This window comes from Euleptes europaea, chromosome 5 (assembly GCF_029931775.1).
Source record: "Euleptes europaea isolate rEulEur1 chromosome 5, rEulEur1.hap1, whole genome shotgun sequence".
In the NCBI taxonomy this organism is placed as follows: domain Eukaryota; kingdom Metazoa; phylum Chordata; class Lepidosauria; order Squamata; family Sphaerodactylidae; genus Euleptes; species Euleptes europaea.
In genome coordinates, this window is record NC_079316.1 from 88,313,672 (window position 1) to 88,338,280 (window position 24,609).

Sequence of the window (24,609 nt, forward strand, 5' to 3'; positions counted from 1 at the left end):
CAGTTATATCCATGCGATTTTCTCTGTACTTTTCAATGATTTTGTTCATTCTTTCACTCCTTCCCAACATGGCATAGCCCACTGTTAGTTAACAGGCAGTGAATTCCTAAGGCGAGTTACTCCAGTCTAAGCCCATTCATTTCAATGGGCTTAGACTGGAGTAACTCTCCTTAGGAATGCACTGTAACTGATGCAGCCACTCTCACACATTGACAAACATGGTACAAAAGCAAATTAAGGCAGAACTAAATGTATGTCATTCAATTATTTATATTTATCACAATTATTCATGCACTTATTTTGTGACTTAGGCCCTCCTCCCCCCTCAATCTAGGACATACACTGCTCAAAATCAACGGTGTATAGTTTGCCCATTAAACCTTTAAATATCAAGGTAGAGAAAGGGTTTTTAAAACACCATTATTTACTGCCTTTTACAAAGCCAGTATCCATTTTGCAAACCTTTTCTGCCCATGGTTTTTAATGCACCAAATATTTATGAACTGAAATGTCATTTGGAATAAGGTTCCCTATGTATTACCCCATCTGAAGCGGAGTAAGGGTGCTTGCGAGAATTGCTGTGCCTCTTGTTAGCTTCTTGAGCAACACAAGCTATTGGATACAAAAATAGTATTTCCTCAATACAGAGAAATAATACACCTTCACTAGATTTGTACTTGTTTTAGCAGTGACCAACTCAACCAGAACATATGCAGAACAAATCAATTTGCCTTCTTCACGAATAGCGGATAAGTCTGGTCTTGTATTGAAAGCACTAGTTCTCCAACTATTTGACCAAACTCAATTATTCTTTAAAAATAGCCCAGAATATCTGGTGAGTAATAGAATTATTTTAGTAACCACAAAAAACACATGACACAATTACTATTAAAATAGCTTCATAAAAAAAATTGGTATCTTTTATACCTACAATTTTAACACAATTAGGATTTCTGAGTGGGTAATATGGCAAAATCAAGAAATTGTTCAACAGCAGAAACTTTAAAATGTTTGATTAAAAGAGCATTTGCTTCAGCAGTTAGCTACCTAAAAGTAATTTAGGTGTTTGCAGATATTCTGAATAACATCTATTAAAAAAAAAAACCCTAGGCCATAAGATTGGTTTTAAAAAAACATTTTTTCATAATTTCCCCCACTAATGCGCAACACACAGCTTGTTTCATAAGAACGCATATCCATCTCAGCTCCTTGAAAAGCCATACATCTAAACATTTGTCTACCATAAAATATTTACATAGCGGCACTGAAGCAGTAGCCAGAAAAGGAAAATTTAGGGGTGCTGCTTGATGCAGACCTAGTGCTGATGGAAAGCAAGAGAGAAAAGGAGATTTGGTATGCAATAATAGCAAATGCACACAAGTGTTCTTTGTATGCTGGTTTAGAATTGGCAAGCTTATTTCCAGCTGAAAAAGATGTTCTGCCCAGGTAGAATCAAGTTTTGCAATAACCAATGAGTCTTTATGAAACATGGAATGGCATTTATACAACCGCACATCTGCTTATAATAACTTTCATAACTTAGCACATGATTGGAATGCGAGTGCACGAACAATATCATTCTGAGCAGTGAACACCAATTGCTTCAGTAGTATTCTACAGCCCTGCACAAAAGCCTTATCAACTCTATTCTGGGCATAGGTCTAATTTCTTTGAAGTCTCTGGCATCCTATGAATACAGAGACACCACAACAGCAAAACAACAAGGTATCTTGGGTTTTCTGGTTTTAAGAAAAGAAACGATATTAGGGCAAATTCATAAGACTACAGCTATTTTAGCCAAGCTATATCTGTGCTGAGTAGTCCTGGTGGTAGCACAGTAGCCCCAAAACCAGTGGTAAATTGATTTTTAAAAGGGGGATAGGAGTTATTGTGTGTGTGTTAAGTGCCGTCAAGTCGCTTCCGACTCATGGCGACCCTATGAATGAAAGTCCTCCAAAATGTCCTATCTTTGACAGCCTTGCTCAGATCTTGCAAATTGAAGGCTGTTGCTTCCTTTATTGAGTCAATCCATCTCTTGTTGGGTCTTCCACTTTTCCTGCTACTCTTTCTCTTTTTATTAAGAGAAATATTAAGATATTAAATATTAAGAAAGTTATTAAGTCTAAAAAACAAATACCATAGTAGTTCATTTTGTAACAGATGTTACAAAATTATAATATGCGCTAAGGGAATCCCCGAAAATGTTACAGCTAAACAAAACTGTTTGCAGAATGGACCTTGATTTACTTACCATGAAGGTTCCTTCTGCTCCGAGGTAAGGAGGGCGTCTTGCAACATTGGGTGATTCCCACCGGTTGCTCAGGGAGGCATGATCAAATTTCAACTTCCTGTCTCCTGGGCTGGAACCGCCCACTCCTCAGTTTGTTTTCTGCCTCCCACAGGGAGAGCAGCAGCGAAGCAGCTCTCTACTGCAAATAGCTCTTTTCTTAATTTAGGAAACCTACATTATTCTTTCTTAACTTTCTTACTTTTATTCCCAATCCCATCTCTGAGCCGGCTTTCGCCCTCTCTCCTCTTAACCTTGTCCTCTTTGGCCGTTTCTCTTTCCCGCTCAGTATTTCTCTTCCTGCCAACACAAAAGGGTGCATCGGCAGCACTGAAGACCGATTAACTCCCCGGCCACAGGAAAGAGGGAGACCCGGATGGGTCCGCTTGCGGCCTAGCCACGGAGGAGCAATGAAACCTGCAGCCATTTTCACGGCAAAACAGGAGGCGGCAAGCAGGGGCAAGCTGACCACAGCCACAGGAAAGAGCGCTGGTGCGGTGACCAGGAAAGGCTCGGCAAATAAATCAGCCCCCAGGCTAACAGCTTGGTCCTACGCCTAGCTCTCCAGAGGGCAGCCTATTGATGCATACGGCTCCAGCTGAGTTTTTCATCAAATGGTTATGTACCAACACCCCCCCCCCGGCGGCACCGGCCATGGGGGGGGGGCACCGGCCATGGGGGGGGGCACCGGCCATGGGGGGGGGCACCGGCCTTGCATGTTGATTACTCAGAGTGTATAAATGCCCTTGGGAAGGGGTTTCACTTTCTCAACTGCCCTCCCCCCCTCCACATTCATTAGGGGGATGCAGGGTTCTCCCCCAAGCTCCCCCCTGCAAGAATGTTCTGATCTGGAAAGCATAAGGATGGGACCTCATGCTTATCATGTTGAGTTCTATATATATAAAAAAAGGGTCCAATAAGGCAGCTAGGAAGCTTATCCCCTCGGGAACCCATCCCAGCCGCTTGGTGCAGCATGATTCCTACCCCCTCCCGTCCTTAATGATGAGGTAAGGGAGGATGGAAGGTTACTTTCAAAGGGACAAACCGGCAAATTGAGGAGTAATAATTGAGGAATCACCCAGTGTTACAAGATGCCCTCCTCCTCAGAGCGACAATAATTCTTGCAGCATATTTTCCTTAATGAACTCCCTATTGAGTAAGAAGTATAATACTCACTTATTTCAGCGGTTGTGGAACCAACCAAGAATGGAACACTGGACTTCGTGTGAAGGTTCTTTCTGTTCAAGGCTGAGGCCAACATCCTGATGCCCCCTTTGCCTTCCTCACCACATGCAGGATATTTAAACAAGTACAAGGCCCTGGTTGTGTGATCTATTTACTGCAGTACTTCTCACCTTGGGAGTGTGCAGAGGCATTGTGCATGCAGGGTATACTTCCATAAGAAGAAGAAGAGTTGGTTTTTATACGCCGACTTTCTCTACCACTTAAAGAAGAATCAAACCAGCTTACAATCACCTTCCCTTCCTCTCCCCACAACAGACACCTTGTGAGGTAGGTGGGGCTGAGAGAGCTCTAAGAGCTCTGACTAGCCCAAGGTCACCCAGCTGGCTTCATGTGTAGGAGTGGGGAAACAAATCCAGTTCACCAGATTGGCCTCCGCCACGCATGTGGAGGAGTGGGAAATCAAACCCAGTTCTCCAGATCAGAGTCCACCGCTCCAAACCACCGCTCTTAACCACTACACCACCCTGGCTCTCTCTCTCTCTCTCTCTCTTTTTTTCCGCCCACCCCCCGCCTTGTTGGTGCTGGATGCTATCCCGCAACAGAAGGGTGAGCGAACCATACGGGCTAGTCCTGCATGGTCCATTTGGGGACAGATGGTGGGGTGGGTTAAGCCCCACTCCCTGCCCCCTGAAAGGGACAGGCCCAGCGGGTGCCAATCCGCAGTTGCCTGTGGCCACAGCCTACAATGGGGGTCGCTACTCCCCGAGGGACTGTGGCCCACTGGGAACTGGACAGCTGATCAGGCTCTCCAGTCCCAGCAGCCCGCCCCCTCCGAGTTTTCCACACCTGTAAGGGTGGGATGCCGGAGCACACACCAGCGAGGCAGGACACAGTGTGGCCCCTCTGAGGTCGACTCATTTTCTCCTTGAAAGAGCACGGCTGGCGTTGTCAGGCTTTTGGGGGCGAATCGTTCCTCGTCGGAACCCTTACACACTTATGTACCCAACTCCAGTATAGCTGGATGGTGGATGCAAATTACAGCACTCACAACCCTTTCCTACTATTTAATTCCTTAAACTATGAAGGAACCAAACAACTCACCCTTTCTACAGAGAGTGGACCGTTTGTAAACGACTTCTATTCTTAACAGAGAGCCAGCGTGGGGTAGTGGTTAAGAGCGGTGGTTTGGAGCAGTGGACTCTAATCTGGAGAGCTGGGTTTGATTTCCCACTTCTGCTCACAAAGCCAGCTTGGGCTAGTCACAGCTCTCTTAGAGCTCTCTCAGCCCCACCTACCTCACAGGGTGTCTGTTGTGGGGAGGGGAAGAGAAGGTGATTGTAAGCCATTTGATTCGTCCTTAAGTGGGAGAGGAAGTCGGCATATTAAAACCAACTCTTCTTCCACTTAATGTAAGACACTACCTATTTTTGATAGACATATGGAACACACTTGTCAGTGGCTACATTTCCCTGTCTAATACCCTCCATCGTTGTCTTTAGCCTTGAGAAGAACCCACACAACATCATTAAGATGGCTTTAGAGGCAGGCATTGGTGCAATAGCTTTTAAGAGATTTTTCTCTGTTGCTACAAATGGCAATGTGCTCATAACTGTCCACGGTCTTAACTGTGAACACTGGCAGATTGTTCTCAAGCACTCCATTTTAACTGAAGTCCCTGCACCACTCGTCAAATCTTGCTTGTTCTATATTAACACATTTGGCTTCAGTCTTTGTCTCTCTGCCAAAAAGAACTATGGAGCCTGAAAAAACAATCCATGCTCTCATCAAACCTCTCTTCAAGCATTTTTATTTCTGCCTGAAATTAACCTTGTGAGATTTGAAAGCTTGAATTTAAAAAATAATCATGAACTTTATTTAGTTTTTCAACTTGACAAAGAATTTTAAAAATGGAAAAGTTTGTTTCCTCCACTCTCCATCCACGTCTTGGTCCCCCCCCCCAAATACTGATATGAAAGATTAGCCAAGAGCTATTTTACTTCATTAGAGAAAGATTCCTGCTTGCCAAAACTGTTTTCTCGAGTCTCTAAGCCCGACACACCAAGTCTATTGGCTTTGTATAACATCTCAGTTTTTTTATTAACATACCACACCCTCATTAGAACATTATCTTGATACTTACAGGACAATGATTAGCACATTACCTTTGTTACTTTTTGCAGGACAATGATTCAGCTCAAACCCAACCCCTTTCTGACTATATATTACTCTTCCTACACACTTGACACTGAGAGACACTGTCCTTCAGTGTTACTCCTCTGAAGATGCCTGCCACAGCTGCTGGCGAAACGTCAGGGAAGAAAATACCAAGACCACGGTTACACAGCCCGGATAACCTACAAGAACCAATGAACTCTGACCGTGAAAGCCTTCGACAATATCTCAGTTTTTAATTATCCATTATGCAAATGTATGTGTTCATAACTGTTATAACCATAACTAAAAAAAGACACTTTCCCCCTACCTACTCCTTAACAATATCAAAATATGGGTTAAGTAGAAAATCATGTCCCGATATTTCCTCAACACATTTCTAGAACTCCAAATGTGTTCATGGGACTACCAGGCATGAAAAAAACATCCCCTCCATCCTATTGCCTTTCTTGAAAGTATACTGAATATATATCTATATCTATATCTATATATGAGAGTGAAATTTCCTTTTGCCATAGCATTTTCTACGGGTAGGAGAGCTGGGGTAGTGTAGGGGTTAGTTAGTTAATTAATTAACTAACTGTATTTAATTTCTAGGCTGCTCTTCCCAACTAGGTCGGGCTCAGAGTGGTTTACAGTATTTGGACAATTAAATTTTATTGTACTGGTAAGATGGTTTTATCAACAATAATCCAATAATAATCAGATAAAACTGCTGCCTTTGGTCATAGCAGCAATAACAATACAACAATAACAAGACCACTAATTAAAACGTAACGGAAAGCACAAACAGAGGGGGTAGGAGGGGGGGCCAGCCCGATGGAAACCGTCACTGTCCTAAACTGCATGCTGCTAGGGCATGCTCCTAGCGGGAGCTGCTAGGGCAGTGTATGCACTGGGCTCACCAGCCGAGGCAGCCACCCGCCGTTCCTGACCTGGGCTGGCGAGCCCTCTGCGGGCTGGCACACACGGCCAATCTGGGCTGGTACACATGGCCCGGCCCGACCAAATGACATTTATGTCATATCTGGCACTTGTAACAAATGAGTTTGATACCCCTGCACTAGGCCATCTTATGCAGATACTCTCCTCTAGGCTACAGCCCCTATTTGAAATATGAGGGTAACTAAATTGACTTGCCTTCCAGTGGTGTCGTAAGGACAACTCAATCATGTACTCCAAAAACCTGAAAGCACTACCTTCCTTTCCGTAGATTTAACAGCCTCTGGCTATCCATCAACCACTTCACACTTTAAAAAGGGGAAATGAAATTTAATTTTTCCTTGACACTATACAGAGAAAAGTTGCCACATCTCTCACGCAATTAACAACGTTATCTGCTGTCAAATTCGCTTTTCAGAAAGCACTAGACAAATGTAAATTATTAAAGGAGTCCTTCTAGAAGCTTTTATTTGCCCAGTTCCCTTAGTCTTGCCCAAGCTCTTCACCCAGTTACTTACATTGGGTTTTTCTCTCTCTCTCTCTCCAGCATCTGTGTTTCAGGTCCTCTTTTTACTCATTTCTGTATTTAAAACATGCATTCTATTTTGCCCACTGTTTCCTACTAGGAGAAAAAATATCCGTACATTTGCTCCTGCTACACAGCCACCATTTCTGATAAAATATGCTGGATGAGAGATAACAGTCCAATATAGACAACACAAGAGTGATGCAGTGGTTGTGGTGATGGACTAGAACCTGAAAAACTTGGGTTCAAACTCCCACCTCTGCCATAAAGCTCACCTGGTGACTTTGGGTCAAACACATGGGCAGTTGTGCGGATAAAATGGGAGGGCAGAAGAGAGCCTCATGGCGCAGAGTGGTAAGCTGCAGTACTGCAGTCCAAGCTCTGTTCACAACCTGAGTTCAATCCCAATGGAAGTTGGTTTCAGGTAACCAGCTCAAGGTTGACTCAGCCTTCCATCCTTCCAAGGTCAGTAAAATGAGGACCCAGCTTGCTGGGGGTAAAGGGAGGATGACTGGGGAAGGCACTGGCAAACCACTCCGTAAACAAAAGTCTGCCTAGGAAACGTCGGGATGTGACGTCACCCCCCGGAATGACCTGGTGCTTTGCACAGGGGACCTTTACCTTTTTAAGAAGAAAATCACATGGCTTAATTCCTTGGAGGAGAGGTGGGATAACAATTGACGGGTGCATTTGTCTGTTCAGATGTTCTTAGATTATCTTTGTCCTAAATAGCATCTGGCTTTCAAAGTTGGTACCACCCCTCCCTCAGTCATCCTGAGATCATGAACATGGGAAGAATTAATTCCATTAGTTGACTTGGAGCATTAAGGAACTGTATCTCAACTGATACAGCCAAATAAAATTGTGACATCGTAGCTACTGCCTTCCACTGAACAGAAACCAAAAAGTGTTATATTGGAAGCTATCCTCTGTCTGTGTTTCCAGACATAAAGAGAAAGGGAAGAAGCCCCTGGGATCTTCTCAAAGATTTGACCTCTGTGTGAAGCATAAGAACAACCTCTTTCAGGAATACAATCCTGTCTACTCATAGAGCACTGCAGATTGCTAGAATTTTAATGTGTCCACATTAAAATGATGGCTTCTGAACAGCAAGCAATCTGTACTAGCTTTCCAAGAGGTAACCTCACTATCACTCTAAAACAAAAAAAGTATTTAAGAATAAGAATTAAAAAAAAAAAAAACCCAGGCAAACTGGTGTACTATAACAGGAACCTAAATAATAGGTTATTATAAAATGTGTGCTCTCTCACACGGTTATCAGGGCAAACTCAGCCTTAAAATATCAGAGTGAGACATAGCTGGGCTATGCTGCTTACTGCATACCACCCTTGCAGCTGTTTAGTCAGGTGTCACTAATAAGCCACTAAATATCTTTTACGCATGGAAGGAGACAATGCCCTTGCTGTATTCCTTCAACCCCACCTACAGAAGTCCTCTAACATGGTAACATCTCAGCAGTACTGACAAGTTCTCTCTTGATGACAAAATTGAGAGGAAGGTAAAATACAAGCCCTTTCTGGATAGCAGGAAAAAGACACTCTCCTTCTACACAACTGGTGCTAGCTTCAATGTGGAACCTCTATCCTAAAACCTTACCCTATCACAAAAATTGGGGCGAGGGAGAGAAGAATAGTAGGGCTTGTAGGGATGATCCAGGTTTAATATTCTGATGATAATAATTTAGCCAACTCATCCCACCCCAGTGTTTCGAATTAGAAACTTCTACTAACCTCTAAAACAGGGGTGGGGAACGTCAGGCCGGGGGCCGTATAAGGCCTGTGAAATCATTTTGTCTAGCCCTTTGTGGGTCCTGGCAGATCTCTAGATCAAAAGGATCTAAGACTGGTGATCCGCCCCCTCCTGCAGACAGGAATAGACTCTATTCAAGGTGGATGTGAGTTTGTTTTGCTGAGAAAAGGAACCTTCTTTCCCCCTTGCAGAAGAGTTGTTAGCTATGGAGCTGCTAGGACTGCCCAAGAAACTGTGTTAACCCTTTCCCATCTGTGCCGTGGAGAAAAGTATTCCCTCAGTACTACAAGAGGGCTGGGGGCAAAAGTAGCGACAATGGAGGGGTTAAAGGGGGCAGGGCCAGAATGTGCGGGGATGAGTTCTTAGCCAGTGTGTCCTCATTTCATCCCTGCAGGCGGAGGTAGTAGGAGCTGGCTGTAGAATCCGGCCCTGTCCATGTGGAGCAGGAGCAACTCCAGCGTGCGGCTGGACGGCTACGCCCAGCTGGTGCAACAGACCATCCTGTGCCACAAGGTGGACGAGTGCGCCACCGGCTGGATGCCTGCCTGCTTGCCCGTGCGGGGTGGGGGTCATCTGGGCCAGCTGCCTGCTTGGGGCTTGGTCAGCTTATTTTTAAGTTAATAATTTTGTATGGCCCATGAATTATGTTATAAATATCCAAATGGCCCTTGGCAGAAAAAAGATTCCCCACCCCTACTCTAAAAGCATTTAAAGATACAGGTTTAGATCCAAAGGTTGTGTTTCATTGATGAAAGACACTTCCACCAGTAGAATATAGGTTTTCCCTTCCTTCTGCAGCCCACTAAGTTAACTGAAATGCTGCTTCCAAGGGACACTCAGGAACATCTGGGAGGGGGTTAAGCGGGAATAGACAAAAATAATCAATCCTTCTACTGATGAAAAATGACATCTGCATCTAACCAACAAAGGTTTTTTTATACATGGCTATTTCACTCGCCATCACCCTTCCGACGACTTTGGGTCTTTGTGTTGATTATGCATGCCGTTTCCGACCGTCAGAGGACACCTCGCTCTCCCGCTGGGTTTCCCCACGTTTTGCCCGTGTTTTCAAATTCGACATAAAACAGGTCTCTGAAAATGTGGGCAAAATGCAGGGAAATGCAGGGGGAGAGTGAGGCGACGGTCGGAAACAGCATGCATAATCAACACAAAGGTTCGAAGTTGTCAGACTGGTGACGACGAGTGAAACAGCCATGCATAAAAGACCAAAGTATAAGTGTTACTGAACCTAAACTGCTGTCCTTTCAGCCCTCGCCAGCCTCTAGCACAGGGGTGGGGAACTTTTTTTCTGCCAAGGGCCATTTGGATATTTATAACATCATTCATGGGCCATACAAAATTATCAACTTAAAAATTAGCCTGCTATATTTGGTCAAACATTTAGCCAAGAAGCATGACCTGAGACAGCTTCAAGTGTCTGCCACGTAGAGCGACTCGCTTTTGAGCTCTGCCGTCCCGAGGGCAGCAAACACAAGACAGAGTGAGTGACAAATCGCTTGGGGCTTGTAGGCAAAGGAGCCCGGGCCAATAACGCCCCGATCCAGCACTTTCCTGCCCTACATGTCTTTTGCAGGACTTAGAAAGGAAAGAACCAGAAGGGAGAGGGGGTACCAAATAAGGCCCAAGCAGGCAGCTGCCCAGATGACCCCCACCCCGCACGGGCAAGCAGGCAGGCATCCAGCCGGTGGCGCATTTGCCCACCTGGTGGCACAGGATGGCCTGTTGCACCAGCCGGGCGTAGCTGCCCAGCCGCACACCAGAGTTGCTCCTGCTCTGCATGGACAGGGCCGGATTCTACAGCCAGCTCCTGCTACCTCCGCCTGCAGGGATGGAATGAGGACACACTGACTAAGAACTTGCCCCCACGCATTCTGCCCCTGCCCCCTTTAACCCCTCCATTGCTGCCAGTTCCGCCCCCAGCCCTCTTGTAGTACTGAGGGAATATGTTTCTCCACGGCACGGGTGGGAAAGGGTTAACACAGTTTCTTGGGCAGGCCTAGCAGCTCCATAGCTAATGACTCTTCTGCAAGGGGGAAAGAAGGTTCCTTTTCTCAGCAAAACAAACTCACATCTGCCTTGAATAGAGGCTATTCTGATCTAGAGATCTGCCAGTACCCACAAAGGGCCAGACCAAATTATTTTGCGGGCCTTATATTGCCCCCAGGCCTGACATTCCCCACTCCTGCTCTAGCACATAATATATTTACAGCAAGGACAACTTTCAGCAACTAAGGCTTCCTCTAATCAAATCAAAATAATAGTATTCATACAGTCAAATATTCACAACACAAAGAAAATTCCAACTTACTAAGAAATACTGAGAGATGCTGACATAGTGCTTTGGTGACCTGTCCTAATTATGGGCAGTCCTATGTCCCAATCATGAGACTCAAACTACTACTTAAGTTTCCAATTGTACAGAAGATTAATACACTGAGATGAAGATTTGTCACATTTGGTTCCTTGCATAACATATTTTTTTTAGTTCAGAAACATCTATCTGAATGTTCTTTACTACAGAAGGCTTGTACGAGTCCTCAAATCCACATGTGAGTTTGAAGGTTTTTTCAAGACGCTTGTATGAAAGTGGCCCAGGCTAGCCTGACCTCATCAGATCTCAGACGCTAAGCAGGATCAGCCCTGGTTAGTATTTGGAGGGGAGACCACCAGGGAATGCCAGGGTCTCTATGCAGAGGAAGGCAATGGCAAACCACCTCTGTCAGTCTCTTGCCTTGAAAACCCTACTGGGTTGCCATATGTTGGCTGCATCTTGACAGCACTTCTCACACACCAAAGTTCTAATAGCCTTTGGCCTGAGTCATAAACTATGAACCCTCACTAGTTATTAAACAATGCTGCAGAAGAAGACTAAATGGAGAGCTTTTGGGGTTATACTGAAGCAGAGATCCTGAGGACTGATAGTTTCTCTCAACCGAGTGTGAACCAAAACGGTGGCCAACCCCAATACTGACCTCCCCCAGCACAAATGGAAGCAGAAATGACCTCAATCTCATAACCCACCTTTAAAGACACTTGTGTAGATTTTTATATTCTGTCTCCTGACACTGAGAGGCAAGAGGCATTTTACACAAGGCTGGAGTCAATATTAAAAAGCAGCTTTGGAAATCAGCACTGGGAATTTCTGAGCTGAACAAACTCAATATGTGCAAACTCTCATACATACACTATTGGTTCTTCTGGATTGCCCATACTCAATTTTTGTTCATGTAGTAGTATAGTGTTCTTGACAGGAAGGCAATTTCTGGATGGTCAAAAGGATCCCCCCCCCCCGATTTCTATACTCCTGACAGGTCAATGCACTTTTGGAAGAATCCCTGTGGCCAAGCCTATACACTACATCTGCGGTAAAGTTCACCTGAGGCTAAACTACTTCCACTTCTTCGGAAATGTTTCTGGCAGTGCTGCTGAGAATCAATCCTTCACACCTATTCAGTACCTTGCAAAATATTTGCATATTAAGGACATGCGATAAGTATTTGTGTACACGTTGCTCCTTATCTACACCCTCTAGCTCAGCCCTAAAGGGGAATCTTCCCTATACAGCTGAATTTCAGAGCCTCAGAGTTTGAACCAAACTGTTGTTTCTCCTCATCAGAAATATCAACCGGGTTCCTAAAACATGGAAGCTCTGAAATTCAGTTGCATGAGAAAACTGTCCTGTTTTACAGGGGCTGGTAAGGAGGAATCTTGTTCCCCACCTATGCCCAGACAGTCTTCCTAGGCTCTATGGAAAGGAAGCAGTAAGTTTGTATCCAGCCTGCCAACGGGTTGAGTAAGGGCTCTCTTCTGCTGTTGGAGTTCTTTAAAAATATGCATGCCCAATCCTCAATCTATTTTATGGCATTCTCCCCTTTTTTGGAATGAGTGGGAGAGGGACCAAGTATTTCTGCATATCCATATCGAGGGATTCTCCCAAGTACGGAGAAACATTCCTCTTCTCTGTGGGTGGCCCTCTTGTGAAGCTCTGACCATCTACCATCTTGTTAAAGAGCCACTGTGGTGCAGTGATTAGGATCTGAGAGAGTACAGGTTCAAATCCCCACTCTGCCACGGATGCCTGCTGGGTGTCCTTGGACCAGGAGCACGCTCTTAGCCTAACCTATCTCACACGGTTGCAGTGAGGGTAAAAGTGAGGAGAATGATGTTAGCTGCTTTGGGTCCCCCATTAGGGAGAAAGGATGGATATAAATGAAGTTAAGAAATTAATTAATGGGGATGATTGGCCTCACTTGCCCTCAGGGGCATCCCCAAACCATGCACTCAGATATCAACTTGTTCTCTACATGATTCATGAGTGGGTGAGATCATCCATATGAATAACTCAGGAAGAAGATACTGGGGAAGGGGACCAAAGCAATAGAAGCCAAGGAAGCAAAAATGCAAAGCAGGGTTTTTAAACAGCTTAAAAGCTCTCACACAAAAATGTGTGAGCTCTCCCACCAAAATGGCTTTTCTCCCATTTTAAAAGTATAACCATGTTCAGCACAGCTGTACTTTCAAGTCCCCTTAGAAATCTGCATGTATTTTTGGTACTTAGGCAGGAGGTTCTGTCCAGCAATGACCGACAACTGATGCTCAACTGCCCAGATTTATAAATAAGGCCAGGAAAATTGAGAGGCTAGCAAAATATACATCAGTGCAGAAAGCAACAGGCAATGTTTATAAGCTTGCTCTTCAAACAAAGGTTGCCTCCTTGACTTGGCCAGTAGGCCTCTATTTCCATTTGATCCCCCAGTGATGCGTCACATTAACTCTATGATCTGCCACAGAAAACCACATTAATAAACTGTCAGACCAGAAATAGAAAGGTGGCAATGGCTTGAAAGTCACTACATTCAGCCTGGACTGACGCCAAGAAATGTCATGCTTGACTGAAGAACCTGCTGCCCAGTGATAAAAGGTGTATTTGAGTCACAGAAGATTGCACTATCAAACCATGTGTCATTTGGATTTCTCTTTTTCCAAAATATATACCACAACTATTGAACAGACACAATGGTCAGTAACATGCATCTCTGAAGGCGGCATGTCAGCTGAGTACAACCCCAGCTTTGAAGCATTAAAATTTATACATAAATAAAAATATAAATGCTTTTGCTTTAAAAAAAAGTTCAAATAGATTTTCCAAATGCATACAAGTTGATGTACAAAGGAATAATTCTAGCTATGTATTGCAAACAAGGCCAAAAAAAGTTTACTGCAAAGGGATTTGAAAGTTAGGGACATAGCCAAATATGGCAATGTTCTCATTAATGTACAAACGAGTTCCAGGGCAGAGCAGCAAAGAAAATTTTGAACTACAGTGAAAAATAAAAAGCTTTAGTTGTTGGCACATGTGTCCACTATTGACATGGGATTGCAAAAATACAGATAAGCGCTTGGCTTTATTATTAACACTGTTAGGAATAACATTATATCAATAAACCATCTGTGTTCATTAAATAGTTGCCTAAGAAACTATCAGAAAATAAACAGTGAACAGCAAGATGTATAAACCCAGCTCCCTGCCATGAGCAGAGATATCTATTTTACGCCAGGTGAAAAAAAAAGAGGAAGCAGGAGGACACAGGGCGGTCGTGCCCTGTGTGGGGTCCCACCCACAGAACCCAGAGCTGCTGAAAATGGCCTTGCTCCTCCAGCCAACTGTATGGCAGACACTGAGAAAGGCTAGGGAGTGGGGAGAGTTAGGCATACCCGAAAGAAGACTTCTTCCCTTTGGTCCATGATGAGCCTAGAAACAGACATCGCTGAAAGCGGGCCAGGCGTTTGGTGGCCTTGCTAGCAAACCTGCTATCCCACCCATGGTTCTCTTTGGCCGTTTACGTGTGGGTACTTTCACACACGTGCGCCCCCCCCCCGGTCTGTCTCAGTTGTTCCTTGGAGTTATGCATGAGTTTTCCGTCCATTGGTGATGACCTCGCTGCCAGCCCTTGCAATGTCCGGGTCTTCCCATTCCTCTGTTAACCCGACTCTTCTTCCCTGAGCAAAGCCCGGGAGAAATCCCCATGCAGAAGGCAAAGTGTGGGACCCGCAAGCTTGGTTTTGCTCACAGCAAATTACAAAGCAGCGTGTCCAGAGGCAGGGATCGAAATACTTCCTGCTTCCTCAGAGCTCTTTCTGAGCGGAAGAAAGGTTTTTTAAAACCGAGGCTTGATTTTAAGAACAATAAAAGGAGCAATCGGGTTGGGGGGGATTTTCTCTCACAGTAAGCCAATTAAAAAGTAGAATTTAAAGGGACTTGATTTGAGCTTGGAGACTGCTGGTACATAGATTCCCAACAGGAAAGTGTGGGTCCAGCCAGCAATGAACCTCAGGTAAAGCTCCCTTACGTAAATGACAATATTCAAGTTCTGGAATCACTACATTCTCGGCCCACAAGGTGGCTACTGGTTAAAGGGGGCTAGAAAGGAATTTTACCCACAGCTCAGACTGCCCAAGAAACCCTGGTGTTCTCACATTCCTTTCTAGCAAAAACAGATGAGGACTGTAGTTGAGGGTTATGCAAACGATGGCCAGCCCTGCGAGACAGTAAAAGGGGGCAGTCCCCCTTAAGGGTCTCTGGGGCCAAGGTACATTATACCCAACCCGAAGCAGCTGGTAGCAGGTAGGAACACCGACCTCTATCACATTTTGACTTAAAACTAATTCTCTTGCCTTGGCTATCACCAACAGGTAGGTGGGGTGGGTGCCAGAAGCTGGGTCCCTAAATGTGCTTCATGAGGACCCTGTACTCAAATCAAGGTGTGATTCAATTTTCCCTATTCCAGCGGGCCTGGGTTCTCCTCCTCTCCTTCCCATTCTGCCTGATCCCCACTCTGGAGACAATTTCTTCAAAACAGCGTAAAACTCATTTTTTAAATGTATCACATGAATGTGTGGTGGAGTGCTCGGTCATGTTCATATTGACTACAGCAAGATGTGTATATACATCTATCCAATTCACATCTTCTTTTGGGAAGATGGTGTGGATGGATTGTTAGAAAGTTTAATCGTGCATTTGTATCTAAATCACAAGTTGTACTGCTTGAGCAGCGAGCAACTTACACTCTTTAGGAACAGTAGTCTACACAGGATCACAGAACCTAGGAAAACTTTTCTTGTCCTTGTGTTGTTAAAAAGCAACAGACAGGGCTTTTTCTCCAGTAACCAGGGCTTTTTCTCAATGCATAAGAGATGCTAATTTCAGCCACTTGCAAATTTTAAAAGAATATGTTGGATAAACGTTGTTTTCACCCAAAGATTAAAATTACAGGGTTCAATTTTAGTTTACAGGCGCACGCCCTCTGAAAACAGCTGGATCCTCTAAATTTAAATCACAACTGCTTAATATGATTTCTACTCACTGCTGTCCATATGAAACTAAATAGCTTAATTTACAAAAAACACCAAGTAAACAAAAAAATTGGACATTTGTGATGTTAGAGCTGCCAATGTAGCCACAATTAATCTTTGCTGGAAAAGTTAAACTGCATTTTTCGAAAGTCAGTCAATATCAGTGTCTAGCCTAGCCTGATCTCTTCAGATCTCGGAAGCTAAGCAGGGTCAGCCCTGGTTAGTATTTGGATGGAAGACCATCAAGGAAGTCCAGGGCTGCTGTGCAGAGGAAGGCAATGGCAAACCACCTCTGTTAGTCTCTTGCCTTGAAAACCCCATAAGGGGTCGCCATAAATCGGCTGCGACTTGGCGGCACTTAACACACACACACACACACACACACACACACACACAGCCTAGTAGGCATCTTATCTGTAAAGAGACGGACACAAATTTTACTTAAAGAAATCCAGCACCTGACCTGTGCAGTATAGATGTTGCACTGTGCCGTAGAACTGCATGCAACTCCTTTGTTTAAAATAGCTAATCTGACCAGGATGTGTGTGTGCCGGCAAGTCACTGCCGGCAAGTCACTGCTGACCCCATAGGGTTGAGAGAGTTCTGAGAGAACTGTGACTGGCCCAAGGTCACCCAGCAGGCTTCGTGTGGAGGAGTGGGGACTCAAACCCGCCACTCTTAACTACTACACCATGCCGGCTCTCAATTTGACAAGTACATTATTTTATTTATTTAAAACATTTATTAGCGGCCTTTCTCCTTGGCAGAACTCAAGGTGGCTTACAATATAAATAAAATGCTATAAAAACACAATAAAAACACTATTATAAAACCTATGAAAGTCAGTTTAAAAACTCCAACTAGGATTACCAATAATAAAAGCTAAGTAAATCAAAATGCAAGAGCCAGCATAGTGCAGTGGCTAAGGTGTCAAACTAGGACCTAGGAAACCCAGGTTCAAATCCCCACTCGTGCCATGGAAGCTTGCCGGGTGACCTTGGGCCAGTCACACACTCTCAGCCCTAACCCTGGCTAGTATTTGATGGGAGGCCTCCCAAGGAATACCAGGGCCACGATGCAGAGACAGGCAATGGCAAACCAACTCTGAAGGTGTCTTGCCTTGAAAACCCCATGGAGTTGCCGTAAGTCAGCTGTGACTTGATCGCAAAAAAAAAAAAAATCAAAGTGGAGTCCTAAATAAGACTATCTTCAACTGTCTCCTGAAGATCAACAATGAGAGGGCCAGGGTGGGAGCCCTGAACTGGATAACGCAGGCTAGGCTGATCTGGACAGATCTTAGAAGCTAAGCAGGGTTAGCCCTTTTAGCATCTGGATGGGAGACCACCAAGTCCAGGGATGCTACACAGAGGCAAGTAACAGCCAACCACCTCTGTTTGACTCGACTTGAAAACTACGGGATCACCATAAGTCAGCTGCATCTTGATGGCACTTTCCACCATCACCAATACAGGATATTAGCACCTATGTGAGTGTGCCATATGATTTATGGCACAGCTGATTTATGGCAACCCTGTAGAGTTTTCAAGGCAAGAGGTGGTTCGCCATTGTCTGCCTCCGTGTCATGGCCCTGGTATTCCTTGGTGGTCTCCCATCCAAATTCTAACCAGGTCAAACCCTGCTTAGCTTCTGAGATTTGATGAGATCAGGCTAGCCTGGGGCTATCCAGGTCAGGGTATTAGCACCTATAGAAAGTGAGAAACACAAAGTCTGTAAGACAGAAGAGGGGAGGAGATGGCATTAAACTTCTTGATTAATTCTGATCCAGCAATTTCACATTCAATTTTCCCTTTGAAGTTCTATTGTAGGAGAATAGTTACTTTTGTAGCTTGTTGTAACATTTAAATACAGCCTAAGAACTAACCCCCTTTCCCCAGTGCCACGGGCTTGATCCAACTATCCAGCCCCCTCAGTGCCAGAAACTCACCCTTCAAAAATGGAATGTTAGCATATTGGAGAATACGATCACAGATTACTGGCATAACATGTAGTTGCGCTCTTACTCTTGAGGAAAAGGTCATGTGATCTGAAAAATATTTTAAACAAGCAAGATAACATTTTGGAAGGACTGAATGATCAACGTGGATAAATAAAAGACTTTGACCACAATCCAAAGTTAAGCATTTCTGGTTTAAGTGGAGACTCTCCAACTGAAATCGGTGGTTCTGAATATTTCTATCTTTTGCTTGATTGTGCTCTTTGTATAGCATAGTACTACTTAGGTAACATCAGGGGTTTCTACCGATAGCACAGTATAGCATTGGTTTCTCATTGTGTTGACTGCTTTAATAAGGTAACCAAACCTCGTTGGCCACTGTGTGAACGGACCGCTGGACTTGATGGACCATGGTCTGATCCAGCATGGCCTTTCTTATTTTCTTATGTTCAAACAAACCAACATAATTCTCAAACCAAAAAGGTTTTTCTGTGTCATAGATTAAAAGAATAGGTTGAAGTGCTAGAGCAGCCAAGTTACTAAACTGTCATCGGTGCACAAAATACATTAAAATATTCTAATAAGTCAGCCTCTAATTGATGCTAACAATCAGGAGGGTGCTTCTGGGTTTTGGATAAGCTAAGACGGTGGTTCAAGTCATGGGAGATATTAAAAGAAACTTAAAACAAAACCATTAAGTACCATTTCTGTCAAGATTGGAGAAACAGACCCAGTACCTTCTATTTCCTTTGTATTTTCTCCCAGTCATCAAAGTTGCCATTAAATATTATACTCTACAAGTGGGGAGCAGCTATCCCATTCCCCCCCCCATTCCCCCCGTCTTTGCTTCCTCCCCTCCCACTTCTCTCAGTCTCTCATTCTTTCTCCCTTAGGGTTGCTAACCTCCAGGTACTAGCTGGAGATCTCCTGCTATTACAACTGATCTCCAGCCCGAAAGAGATCAGTTCCCCTGGAGAAAATGGCCACTTTGGCAATTGGACTCTATGGCATTGAAGTCCCTCCCCTCCCCAAACCCTGCCCTCCTTAGCTTCCGCCCCAAAAACCTTCTGCCGGTGGCGAAGAGGGACCTGGCAACCCTAATCTCCCAAGTACAGAGATCAGTTCCCCTTAGGGCTGCCAGCTCCATGCTGGGAAATTCCTGGAAATTTGGGGGTGGAGCCTTAGGAGGGTGAGGTTTGGGGAAGGAAGCGACCTCAGCAGGATATAATGCCATACAGTCCATCCTCCAAAGCAACCATTTTCTCCTGGGGAACTGACCTCTGCCATCTGGAGATCAGTTGTAATTCCAGGTGATCTCCAGCCCTTACCTGGAGGTTACCAACAAAAAGACTCAATTCCACTGTTAGGACAATATTGTAAGAACTGAACAGGGCAAGCTCAAAGAATAAAGAGTAACAAAAACATATATTTAACATTATGAGAAGGGCAAAACAACAAGTTACAGTTACAGTGCGACAGATTATGCACAATTATATACAAAAATATACAAGCTGTTTCAACAGTAAACAGCTCAAAAGCACACTGGCTGTATGCTTGAAACAAAGTCCACTTCAAATAGGTGAATATGAGGTCAAACCTGGAGGTTGGCAATCCTAGTTCCCATGGAGGAAATGACTGCTTTGGAGGGTGGAGTCTATGACAACCCTACCTCCTTCCCACCCAACAGACAGCCTACTTTCATCTCCCCCTCTATCTTCATCTCCCCCTCTATCTTAAGTTTTCCGACTCCCCCCCCCCAACCTCTCCCTTGGAAAACTAAAGGTAAAGGTCCCCCGTGCAAGCACCGGGTCATTCCTGACCCATGGGGTGACGTCACATCCTGACGTTTCCAAGGCCGACTTTGTTCGTGGGGTGGTTTGCCAGTGCCTTCCCCAGTCGTCTTCCCTTTACCCCCAGCAAGCTGGGTCCTCATTTGACCGACCTCGGAAGGATGGAAGGCTGAGTCAACCTTGAGCCGGCTGCCTGAAACCGACTTCCATCGGGATCGAACTCAGGTCGTGAGCAGAGCTTTTGACTGCAGTACTGCGGCTTAACACTCTGCGCCACGGGGCTCCTCGCCTTGGAAAACTACAAACCTGAAAAGGCTGCAGCCTCTCCCTTGGAAAACTACAGTCTTTCTCCACAGTGGGGACCAAAGCAGCTTACATTATTCTCCTCTCCTGCTTTTTACCCATACAACAACCCCGTGAGGCAAGTTAGGCTGAAAGTATGTGACTGGTCCAAAATCATCCCGTGAGCTTCCACAGCAAGATCAGGATTCGAACCCGCATCTCTCAGACCCTACTCTGAAGCTCTAACTGATATACCACACTGACTTTCATAGGGTGGCTGATGTCGAACAGCAGCAAGCAGCCAGGCCTAGTTGAGTCATGCAAGTCAGGTGGTATCAAGTCATCCAGAGACTGCTGCCAGGTCTAGGGTTGCCAGCCTCCAGGTGGCACCTGGAGATCTCCCAGAATTACAACTGAATTCCAGACAGAGATCTGTTCCCCCTGGAGAAAACGGCTGCTTTGGAGGATGGACTCTATGGCATTAGACCCAGCTTAGGCCTCTTCCCTCCCGAAACCCTGCCCTCCTCAGACTTCCCCACAAAATCTCCAGGAATTTCCCAACCTGGAACTGGCAACCCTAGCCAGGCCTGGCCCTAATGAGTCCTCCCTCAAGGGCCAAAATAGGCCTGGTAAGGGCCCTGCCCCCATCCTTGCCTTTTACTCACAGAAACTGAAGCCAGGAACGTTGTGGTTGCCTCACAAAAGCCACTGAGGGAATGCGTTGCTTAAAGCTACAGGTGCTCCTTTTATCATGTTTGGGTTTTTTAAATACCCTAATGTATCTTTTTTTTTAGATTTCACATTTTTCTGCAAACCTGGGGCCCTTTTCAGGTTTGTAGAAAGATCTGTCTTGCCCGTTCACAGCTCCAGTCACCGGATTTAAGTATCCAAAGATTTGGCCAACTTTGCTATTAGAATATAAGATATTATATTATTACACAAGTAGAACTGCATGAGGACACGGCTGTGATTCTAGCCTATTCTTTGGACATTACTGCTGGCAACAAGTGCCCTATGATAACTGCTACTTCCAGTGGACTTTTCCCCCCTACTGAACAACAGTGCTTTGCTAGAGATCTATACATAAATAAGTAGCAGGGAATCACATTAATGCTTGGAGCAGCATGATTTTCATCTCGAAAGTAAAACCAGTTCAATGGGAAGTTTATATTTCAATCCAATGCCTACACCCCCTCCGCTACCGTAATAAGAAAATATGCAACTCAAATATAGGGTGAGTGGGTTTGCATTCGAATTTCTGGTGAAGTCTCTTTCAAGGAATGACTCATTTCTCCGATTTCATTCAAGCAGCTTTTGTTTTAATCAGTATTCAGCAGAGTACTCCTTCAGAAGGCTCTAAGTAATAATGGATAAATACCAGAATTGTGTATTGTAGTACAACTATAGTAAAAAAAAAATAAACAAAACTAATGCTTTTATAAGTGAGGAAGAATGAAAGAAAATCTGCTTGTAGAAGACGAGCCGTTTTTACCCACTGGCCTCCTAGCCAAACACATTTCAGTGGAATTTAAATATGCTGTTTATGGGAATGGCAAACACTGGTGATAATTATATCCATAGAAAATGTGTGCTATGTGACACCGAAGAGCTGACCACTCCCTTTCTGAACACAGATTTCCCTGTGGTGGCACAGAGATAAGAAGTGTGCAAGTTTTCAAAACACCAGTCTACAGAAACTAAACTTTGCAGTACCAAACAAAAAAGCATCATTAAGCCTGCAACACCGCAGCAAGTCTAAACCTGTGTGTCTTGGACTCTTCACAGAAAAATATACCTTCAAATAGTAGTGGTGTAGTAGTAGTGACCATGTGATGTTGTAATTTTACAGTGTGGTGTAGTGGTTAAGAGCAGAGGTTTGGAGTGGTGGATTCATATCTGGAGAACCAAGTTTGATTCCCCACTCCTCCACATGAGTGGCGGAGACTAATCTGGTGAACTGGATTTGTTTCTCCACTCCTACACATGACGCCTGCTGGGTGACCTTGGGCTAGTCACACTCTCTCAGCCCCACCTACCTCACAGGGTGCCTGTTGTGAGGAAGGGAAGGTGATTGTAAGCCGGTTTGATTCTTCCTTAAGTGGTAGAGAAAGTCGGCATATAAAAACCAACTCTTCTTCTTAGGAAAGAGAAAAGCTGTACTTAGTCAGATATATAGGGTGGACTTCAGGAAAACAAATTTTAACATACTTAAATTTATGCTGGGTAGAATCCCATGGTCAGAAATATTTAAGGAGAAGGGAATTCGAGAGGGAGTTTCTTAACAGTGAAACATGAAAGGCACAATCACAAATGATTCCTAAGAGAAGGAAAAATGGGAGGACCCTAAAGAAGCCAAGATGGCTCCACAAACAGCTTTCTAAAGATTTGAGAAATTTAAAAAACACTCATTTAGGAATGCAAGTTGGAAAGAGACTGAGCCTGTCCATATCTTCGACTATTTCCCTTGTACCACCTGTTCCCACCGCCATATCTCCCACCCCCTCCAATCACTGGGATCAGTGACCCCTTGCTGGCTTCCCATGATAGTTCAACATCCAACTGCATACTACACCACCCAGGGCCGCCACAGCAACGTGCTGTGGGGCTATTATCTAACAACATCTTAGCAGCACATTTATCTAAAGTTACAATCTTTAAAACCACTCCCCCTCCCTATAAAACCGCTCTCCCCCTCCCTTATAAAACAATTTACAGGCTTCCTCGGAAGGTGGTGGGCTCTCCTTCTTTGGAGGTTTTTAGGCAGAGGCTAGATGGCCATCTGTCAGCAATGCTGATTCTGTTAACGTAGACAGATCATGAGAGGGAGGGAAGGGATGCATCAATGTTTGGCCCTTGGGGCTCTTTCTTGCATGCCCATGGTAATGCTGATCGCCACTTTGGGGCCAGGAAGCAATTTTCCTCCAGGCCAGACTGGCCAGGGATCCTGGAGGTTATTTATTTTTTTAGCCACCTTCTAGGCATGGAGTACTGAGCCCCATGGCACAGAGTGGTAAGCTGCAGTACTGCAGTCCAAGCTCTGCTCATGACCTGAGTTCGATCCCGACGGAGGTCGGTTTCAGGCAGCTGGCTCAAGGTTGACTCAGCCTTCCATCCTTCCGAGGTTGGTAAAATGAGTACCCTGCTTGCTGGAGGTAAAGGGAAGACTGGGGAAGGCACTGGCAAACCACCCCATAAACAAAGTCTGCCTCGTAAACGTCGAGATGTGACGTCACCCCATGGGTCAGGAATGACCCGGTGCTTGCACGGGGGACCTTTAACTTTACCTTTTTTAGGCATGGAGTAGGGGGTCACTAGGGGTGTGAAAGGGAGCCAGTTGTGAATTTCCTGCATTGTGGAGAGGGTTGGACTAGATGACCCTAGTGGTCCCTTCCAACTCTAAGATCTATGAAATAAAGACGAAGGTAGGACAGAATTTCCGATAATTTCATACCAGAAGGAATGATACATGGCCAAACTCATCTGGACCTTGAATCAATAAGTCTTTGCCCTTTAAAGTTAGACTTCTAAGGAATAAAAACTGCCATTCAATATTGCATTTGGGCTGATTTCTACTTTCTCCCTATTGACGCTGCTATTTGAAAAGTCAGCAGTTGTTGATTTCTATGAGAGTAGGAAATGGATTGACGATTTAAGTAATCAAATTCTATCATGCCCCCTTTTGATCCTGCTTCATCGATTTAGGATTATGCAGTTTTAGAACTTGAAATCCAAAGTGAAATTTGTAAAGCAAGAGTACTAATCTAACCTCTTGTACACCATGAATTTCACATACAGCATATGTCAAGCCTACTGAGCAGTACTGGAAGTCTGCGCAACTGGTTTGTGGCTGTTTTTGGAAGGAGTTCATCCCTCACCAGGGTTGCCAGGTCCCTCTTTGCCACCAATGGGAGGTTTTTGGGGCAAAGCCTGATGAGGGCAGGGACTTCAATGCCATAGAGTCCAATTGCCAAAGTGGCCATTTTCTCCAGGTGAACAGATCTCTATGGAGATCAGCTGTAATAGCAGGAGATCTCCAGCTAGTACCTGGAGGTTTGCAACCCTATCCCTCACCCCACTAGAATCAGGCATTGAGACAAGAATAGGAACCAAGTAACATCACGTGGTCATGTTAGAGAGCTTTGGTGTTTTCCAACTGGCTTTGACCTGTGCAGTTGCCCTGAGCAGCCTTCCTGTATTAATTCTGCCCCCTTTTAATGGGTCTCTTACTTAACTGTTATAGTATTTGTTCAATAAACTCTTGTTCACTCTGCCTTGGTCCTTCATGCCTTATATTTGGTCATACATTCAAGCATACCCTGGATTAAAA

The 24,609-nt window shown here is 44.7% G+C and overlaps 1 protein-coding gene across 1 annotated transcript in view; it reads right to left on the reverse strand.

Annotated features, from left to right (window-relative positions):
* The window catches only part of MCU (mitochondrial calcium uniporter), a 41,449-nt gene extending 38,735 nt beyond the window's left edge, over positions 1-2,714 (reverse strand). The window contains exon 1 of the mRNA XM_056850503.1: positions 2,490-2,714. Coding sequence (XP_056706481.1) covers positions 2,490-2,714 — 225 coding nt within the window. The remainder of the gene's footprint in view (positions 1-2,489) is intronic.
* Positions 2,715-24,609: the final 21,895 nt, after the last annotated feature.